This window comes from Solanum pennellii, chromosome 2, assembly GCF_001406875.1.
Source record: "Solanum pennellii chromosome 2, SPENNV200".
Classification (NCBI taxonomy): Eukaryota; Viridiplantae; Streptophyta; class Magnoliopsida; order Solanales; family Solanaceae; genus Solanum; species Solanum pennellii.
The window spans coordinates 18,265,992-18,274,481 of NC_028638.1; the positions used below are offsets into that span (position 1 = coordinate 18,265,992).

An 8,490-nucleotide genomic window follows, 5' to 3' on the forward strand; every position below is an offset into this window, starting at 1 on the left:
TGAATCGATACAAAATGATATATCGTTGGCGATATCTTTGATACAATAGCGCACAATATTGTAAAAGATTATGAGGATATGAATATTACATCTATTAAAGCATGCTTGTGTAGAAATAATTATCAAGTGAAAAGTGGAATGGTGCATCTTGGTAAGCGTAAAGTTTATTTGACTTGCAATCTAGGCACTAGAAAAGATGTCATACATCTAATATTGAATGTTGTTACTTGACAAAACTAAATATCCAATGGGTTCAAAATCTAAAGCATATACAAGTTTTTGGAAAACTTGTTTATTATCTTCATAAGGATTAAATCGATTCAAAATGCATGAAGCATATACAAGTATTGTTATGCAAGTTGATAACTATAATTGAAACTCTTGAAGAGTTTTCAAAAGGCAACAGATTATTTGCTTAAAGAAGTTAAAGTAAGGAACTTGGAGAAATCTTTGACACTAAAAGGAAGATTCATAAAAGGAGATAGAAGAAATCATATCTCGTCAAGGTTTTTCTACACTCATGGGCTCTCAAGAATGGTGATATCAACATGCAAGAGGTCTGTTCAAGTAATATTATTGTTGAATTATTCACCAAGTCTCTACCAACTACAACTTTCAAGAAGATGATGCACAAGCTTGGAAAACGAAGATTCTCATCTCTGAATTGATGTTCTCATAAGGGGGAGTTAATACGCGATGTACTCTTTTTCCCTCACAAGGTTTTGTCCCGTTGGGTTTTCCTTGTAAGGTTTTTAACGAGACATCCATAATGCGTATTATTAGATATGTGTACTCTTTTTCCTTCACTAGATTTTTTTCCCACCGGGTTTTATCTAGTAAATTAACGAGGCACATAATCTACCGACATTCAAGGGGAGTGTTATAAACAATTTGTATTATAGTGAATGTCTAATTATGTGGAGTCCTAGTAGGATATCGTTAGGAATCCTACTTGGGGACCAAGTAAGGTTTTCCCTATAAATAAAGGGTTTTCTTCATTGTAAGTAAGATTTGTAAAAGATCTATGAATCCTCAATATACTTCAAGAGAAATAAGAAGTCTTTTCTCTTCTCCCTACTTTCTTTCTTCTAAATTTATATAGTTTCATAACAGTTTTTAAATAATTTTTTTATTTTTTTTGAAGGTTAAACGTAAAATTTGATAGAGTGGGTTGAATGTGATTATATAAAAAATTAGTGTTGACACCGGAAATACGGAACATGTCCGTTTTTTTGTTCTTCCCCAAACATCATGCCATGTCCGTACACTCATAATCTTCATCCAGATTTTCTTCTTTCACAATTTTCTGGGTTTTTAGTAGTTTGACACTTTGAATTTGATTCAAAACCCCTTATCGATCGATCGTTTATATAATTAAGGATGCCTTTTCCATGGAAGAAGGTGAAGAAAACAAGCATTTCACAATTGGTGAAGGATCATGTAAATTCTCAAAGTGGATCTCCTCTAATGGTGGAAACTGGTTTTCCAACTTCTCTTGTCGATTTTGTTGTCAAGAATCGCCGAAGATTCAAGAAATCTTCCAAGAAAAAAATGGTTGACGACCCTTTGTTCGTTCCAAATCCCCCTTCGTCTGTAACGTTACCCTCTACTTCTCAATTCATGATTGATGATAATGAAGTTCCTCCTCTGATCCGTGTACCAGAAGTGGAAGGTGACAAACCTGAATCTCGCAAGATGAACGACGAGAAAGAGTGGGGTTATGGTTGTCTCAGTATGAATCAGGGGTTGGTGGCCGTCCTGAAGATGTTTCTCGTGGCGGCATTGGTTTTAGGGATGAACAATCTTGTTGTGGGGGTAACCATGTCAGCTTTCTTATTGTTTTTCTTGGAATATTTAGGAGAACGTTTGTATGGCTTCTTTTATAAGGCACCTTTGGAGCTATCGAAGGATGGTTGCTCTGACTTTCGATTTCAAATTCAAGAAATTGAGGCTGCAAAGGGAACTAATGTTGAGAAGATTGAGGAGGAGAGTATTTGGGATGGAAAAGGTAAATGTGTAGGGCTAGATGTAATAGAGAAAGGAGAGGAGTCTAGATATGATTTATGTGAATCCAAAGAAAAGAAATCTCACCGGGCAAAGATGAAGTCGAAAATGAAGAAACTTGTTCCGAAGAAGTTCAGAAAGAAAAAAGGTTCAGCATTGGAGCGTCCTATGCTCCTGGATGACATAGATTACGTTATTGAAGGAAAGAAGGAAACTGAAGGTTCCAGTGAACAAAAAATGCCATCCAATAGCATAGTGTCATCAGTGGCAAGTAGCATAGATGATAAGACAGATATTGTTGAGGTAGTTGGTAGTGCTGGAGTGGCATCTGAAGTACTTACTGATGCTAGTATTGAAGAATCATTTAATGGTACTGATGACAAGGCAACCATTGTTGGGGAAGAAGAATTGACGGGAAGAGAGCATAGTTCTATGTATATTGCTCTCCTTTTGGTTGTTCTAGTCGGCCTTATTGGAGGTCGGGTTCTTGCACTTGTTTTTACTTTATCATGTTGCCTGATGTTGAAACGAGGTGAAGGAATAGGAAGATTCACAAAATTGCCCGTGATGAGGCGTTTCACAAAAAAGTTCTGTTAGAATTTATTAACTCATTCATAGAAGCCCTTGAAAGTATGTTCATAGTGTTGTGTGAAGTGCTGTTTAAGCCTTCCTTGATCTTTTGAGCTTACTTTGATGGAGAGTTCAACCTTTGGTTGGCCACTACCATTGGTCTTGTTTTATGTCCTGTAAAGTTACTCAAATAAGATTAACTTTGTGATACTCTTGTGTCTCAGGCATTTTTTTGCATTAACAGTTGACCCCGTTTTGTCTTTTGCTCTCTTGCAGTTTTTTTGGTTAATTTGTCAGTCTTTTTGCCTTTCAGTCCAGGGGATAAATTGCAGTGAGTAAATCAGAACATGGATAATCTTAAGCTTATTCCCTCTCTAACCATGTATTCTGGTGTTTCAGTTTTTTAGATATAAGTGTTTGATGTCACACAAATGTTTATGTTACCCACAAAAAGCAAGTGAAGCTTAGGGGATCTAGAAAGAACACTAGGGATTTCATTGGGTATGTTGTTCTTGTATGATACTTATTTGGTATTTTACTTCGTATTGATGTATAATTTGTGTTGGATGATATTAGTTTTTGGAGATATGGCCTAACAGAAAAAATACTAAGGGAATGTTCAACCCTTGTTTTTCATGATAATGAATATTTCCTGTTTTGATCTTTTTGTTATTCGTACACGTTTCAATTCATCGGTTTGTTACGCTCTTATGCTTGGAGTTCAGCGGGATTTACATCAGTTTAGTTTGCTTCCATCATTATTTTAGCTTCTTATTCTTGAATGTTACATGTATATATGCAGTGTGCCAGCTTCTGTCTAAATTTCTCTATTACACAATGGTGGTATATCTTTGGAGCTTTGGCTTCATTCTTGAATGCCAATTTTGCTATTTTTTTGCCTGGTGTTATGAAACTTTGTCTCATTGCTTTGTTCAGACACAGTTAGGTAAAAAATTTGCTACAGCAAGTAGAATCTTGACATCAGCACTTAGTAGTCCGAATTGAGAAAGTATGCTGCCTTCCTTTGCTATGGGCCTTTGATGCAATGACCTTGTGCTTTATTTTGATAGATCCGAGTTCTAATTTTCTACTTGATAGGTTTGTTTAGACTAAAGGAAATTATCTTCGTCTGCTATTTAGCTCAATGGTTTAAGGAAAAAGTAATTTGCTAATACCTCATCCCAGATAAAACCTTGCTGCATGTGTTGACAGACACAACATATAATACAAGTGGAGAACTGCATGTGTTGACAGACGCAACAAATAATACAAGTAGAGAACTGTTGATACTTAAATAATTTCAACTTTTAGTTATGTTGGAAGGACTTTAGTTTTGCTTGATTACACTTGCACCCTGTATATATATCGGAAGATACACATCGTATTGGTCGACTGATTTAGTTACAAATTAAAGAAGTTGTGGGGTGAACTTCCTTATTCAATTACCTACCCGCTTGTACATGTGGTTGCAAAGAGGCTTTTTACAAAATAGAAGAGGAACAAGGATGACACCAGTTTTTAATGGGAATGAATGAGTTTTATTCTGGTTTAAGAAGGAACATTTTTGTTCTGATGAAAGTCTAATTGAAGCACAAATTGTAGCCCTTCTTTCTATAGAAACTGCTACTTTCTATACTGGGGTACAGAAGCCTTAATTCTGGTGCTTATTTTCCTAAGAATCAGGAAATTTTTACACAAGAGGGTAAATTTTGACAACAAAAGGAATAACATGTTATGCAGATATTGTAAGAAACATGATTATGTCATTGGCAACTCCAGAAAACTTACTCATCAGAACTGTCAAAGCAGTTCCAATTCTGCAAATAACTCTTCAAATCAGCACAAGAAGACTGTTGCTTGTGTACAGGGGAAGGATCGTCAAGCTCAAGCTGATATGAGATCAGAGATTTCAGGGATTTCTGGCCAACCTGAAAGTAGGGGAGCATAGTTTTTACCAGAGCAGTTGACTCAAATGATTCTTGTGCTGCAACATATGAAGAGTACATATTCTGACCAGGTCACCTCTGATTCTGATTCTGATTCTGATTCTGCCATTTATGCAAGTTAAGTTAGCACCTATGATTTTAATAATTGTTTTTTTTTGTTTGTAATATGTCGAGCAGTTGATAATCCTTGGATCATAGACTCAGGTTCTAACTGTCATAACTTCAGTAACATCTTGTCTCACAAATATCTCTCCTCTTTCAATTACTTACCTTATCATCTTGCCAAATGACTACTTGGTGAAAGTCACTTGACTGGAACACTAACCTTAACCAGGGTTAGGGTTAACTGATGTCCTCTATGTATCTTCTTTCCAATTTAACTTGGTTTCTGTTCACAAGTTATTTGTACAATGCACTGCTTCTACTTGTGTTCTACAGGGCCCCTTCACTGTAGAGGCCACTGGAGCTTGGTAGGGTGTCCCAAGGGCTTTACATCCTTTATCCCAAGTCTCTTAACCTTTCTCATCTTGTAAATACCATATCAGCTACTGATTGTTTTGATAATAAAGTTGATTCTTTTCTATTACACCTGAAGAATTAATTCTCATGATATCTCAAATTCTTCTTTTTTGTTCTTCTACTGCTCCTAATGTTGCTTTACTTTGGCACCTAATGCAAGGACACATGCCTCATATCATAAAATGAAATGTATTACTCCTTTAAGGGATCAATTACCCAACAAGCAGGATTTTATTTGTACAAGTTGTCCTATGGCTAGACAACAAAGACTAGCATTTTCTAAGAGCTCCATTAGAACTACTTGCCTTTCCAACTCATACTTATTGACTTATGGGTCCATATCACACCCAAACTTATAATGGATACAAACATTTCTTAACCATAGATGATGACTTTTTAGGAACTATTTGGACACATTTATTCTCCACAAAGTCCAATGCTTTTTCCTTCATCAAATCTTTTATTATCATGGTTCAGTATCAGCTTGATACTTCAGTGAAAATTGTTAGGTATGTGATGATGCTTTTGAATTAGGATCAAGCATTGAAGCAACTTCTTTCTTTTTTTTCCAGAGGAATTATTCACCAAACATCTATACCTCATACATCACAATATAATGTTGTTGTGGAAAGAAAGCACAAACATATGCTTCTTCACACTAGTTCTACTCTCTTCTCCTTCTCATGTAGGTCTTGCTACTCCTAGTTCTGTTTCTTCATCTCATGTTTGCCATGATTCTATTTTTGTTCCTTCTTCTCCTGTTTCAAATGATTCTACCTCCTCTGTCTCTCATGTCCCTTTACCAGTGGCCTTGAGGAGATCCTAGGACCACTATTCCTCCTTATCTACAACAGTACATTTGTTCTCATGCTTCCACCTTAAGGTTGCTTCTATTTCTACTGACATTGATTTGCTTGAACCTCAATTTTTTTGTTAAGCTGTTTCTAACCCTGCTTGCCAGGCTGCTATGCTTAAAGAATTTCAAGTTTTAGAGGCTAATAGTACTTAGGACATTGTCATTCTTCCTTCTGAAAAAAAGTGCCCTCTTCCAAATAGGTATATAAACTAAAAAAGTCTAAAGGCACTATTGGAAGATATAAAGCAGGAGTCGTAAGTTGCTCGGACTCAGGTGCAGGTGTTCGATACGGGTGAAAATCTAGAGGTCGGTTCCTTCGTGATCTAATTTTTAAGATTCGGGGATATAGCTCCATGTATGGATACAGGTGCGGGGATTCTCCTAGAAATAATTAAAATATCTAAGAATAGAGTTATAAAACCTAAATTATGAAATATTATGTGGAGAACTTGAGGAGCATTCTCGAAGGAGATAAATGGAGAAAGAGTGACATAGATTTTTCTATATAAAAGGCATTCCATTTTCTTCAATTACAACTTAGCTTTTGTATTAATTACAGAAATCGTTAAAACTGTCTGGATTTTCCCTATCGATTTTGGTCAATGTAACCAATATTGGTTGACTAAATCGGATAAGGATACCACATCCACACCCATACCCATGTCATGTCGACACGGGTGTGGCACCAAAATTGAAGAGTCCGAGCAACTAAGAGCAAGACTAGTCATTAGAGGTCACACTCAACAAGAAGAGGTCGACTTTTACAGAAGCATTTTCCCCTGTTGTGAAGCTTACTTCTGTTAAGTGCCTTTTATCTGTTGCTATCAAGAATGGTTGGGAGATTCACCAGTTGGATGTTCATAATGCTTTTTTTTGCATGATGATCTTGATAAGGAGATTTTTATGAAGGTGCCCCTTGGCTTACAAGTTTGGTCCTCCGATTCTTCCACTCCCAATCTTGTCTGCAAGCTCAACAAGTCTCTTTATGGGCTTAGGCAAGCTTCTAGGTAGTGGTATCCAAGCTGTCTTCTGTCTTGGTGTGCAAGGGCTATCACTATAGTAAAAATGACTATTCTTTGTTCTTTAAGACTGGGTCAGTCTTTTACTGTGATTATTGTTTATGTAGATGATAAGATGACATTCTTGTCACCGGCAGTGACATTGTGGGGGTTCGTTCTCTCAAATTCTTTTTGGATTAGTAGTTTAAAATCAAGGATTTAGGGCGGGCACATTACTTTCTGAGCATGCAGTTGCTCAGATTTCCTCGAGGTATTCTGGTGACTCAGCAGTAGTTTCTTCACGAGCTCTTGCATGAGTTCCATCGCACTGATGTTGCCCCTGTTGTTTTTCCTTCGAATTTTCATGTGAAACTTTCTGCTGACGCAGGGGTCCTGCTCACTGATCTTTCTTTGTATAGGAAACTGATTGGCAAGTTGAATTCCCTTCAATACACACGCCTTGATATTTCTCTGTGTTTTACACTAGAGTCACTTTATGTCTTAACCAAGGGTTCCTCATTATAAAGTTGGCCTCCACGTCCTTAGATACTTAGCTGGTACAACTGATTTGGGACTTTTTTAAACAATTATCCTGATTTTTCTCTTTAAGGCTATTTTGATTAGGACTGGGCCAACTGTTTATCTGGTTGTAAGTCTGTTAATGGTTATGTTCTCCTTCTTGGTGGTTGTCCTGTTTCATGGAAATCCAAGAAGCATCCAGCTATTGCCCTCTTCTCTGTTGAGGTTGAGTATTAGGCTCTTTGAGTGTAAGTTGCGGAGATTGTTTGATTGTTGGCTAATTTTATGTTCCTCCGTTATTCCTGTTTCTGTTTGATGTGACAGCACTTCTGCCATACATATATTGCTAAGAGTCCTGTATTCCATGAACGTACTAAATATATAGAGGCTGATTGCCGTTTTTTCCTTGATGTTCTTCAGATTGGTCTCATTACCCTCAACCGCGTGTTCCCAGTGATTCTCAGGTAGTTGATGTGGTGACCACAAGGCTCTTCCAGGGAATAAACCACAACACATTCTCCTCCAAGCTTTGGCCTGGTATCCCATTCTAGGTTGCCTTGGCTGTTGATACTCAGATGTTGATAGTCAAGTTTTGGTTATGTTGGAAGGGTACTTTAGTTTTGTTTAATTATAGTTACACCTTGTATATATATATGTTCAATTTATGTAACACGGATAAAATTAGGAGAGTCAACCACATTGTTAGTGTGTTTTTTAGATATCTTATATTGTTATTATCATGATTTATCATAGCTTTTATGTAATTGTCAGATAATATATGTTATTCTCCTTTTGTCTTAATTTATGTAGCAATGATAACATTGTGAGTCTCACTCAATTTTTTTTTGTACTTTTAAGTTGGTAATTATTGTAATTTATAGTTTTTTTAATGATAGTTTCAAATGATATATGTTACTATTTATGCGGCACGGATAAAATTTTTGTGAGTTGATCAAAAACTTTATCTTCAAATATTTTGATTGTGATTAGTTTGAGTAATTTTTAGATAATATACGTTCTCGTTTTCTCAATTTATGTGGTAGTGATAGAATTTGAGAATCATTCAAAGTTTTTATGT

At 36.3% G+C, this 8,490-nt stretch overlaps 1 protein-coding gene across 2 annotated transcripts; it reads left to right on the plus strand.

Moving 5' to 3' along the window:
- Positions 1–1,197: 1,197 nt before the first annotated feature.
- LOC107008944 lies at positions 1,198–8,164 on the plus strand. 2 transcript variants are annotated; one of them, XM_015208165.2, is made up of 2 exons: positions 1,198–2,482; positions 7,833–8,164. In XM_015208165.2, exons 1-2 carry the CDS (start codon positions 1,381–1,383, stop codon positions 7,961–7,963), a joined length of 1,233 nt encoding a protein of 410 aa, XP_015063651.1. In that variant the 5' UTR covers positions 1,198–1,380; the 3' UTR covers positions 7,964–8,164. The 2 variants fall into 2 exon arrangements, with proteins under 2 accessions (XP_015063651.1, XP_027770757.1); XM_027914956.1 differs by lacking the exon at positions 7,833–8,164 and having other exon boundaries at positions 1,199–2,837.
- The last annotated feature ends 326 nt before the right edge of the window (positions 8,165–8,490 follow it).

What these genes read in the sequence shown, in the direction of transcription:
- LOC107008944 (XM_015208165.2), top strand. Translation starts at nt 1,381, where the DNA reads ATGCCTTTTCCATGGAAGAAGGTGAAGAAAACAAGCATTTCACAATTG. An exon ending in TCTAGTCGGCCTTATTGGAG is followed by an intron (nt 2,483 to 7,832) that starts GTCGGGTTCTTG and finishes GATGTTCTTCAG; the next exon opens with ATTGGTCTCATTACCCTCAA.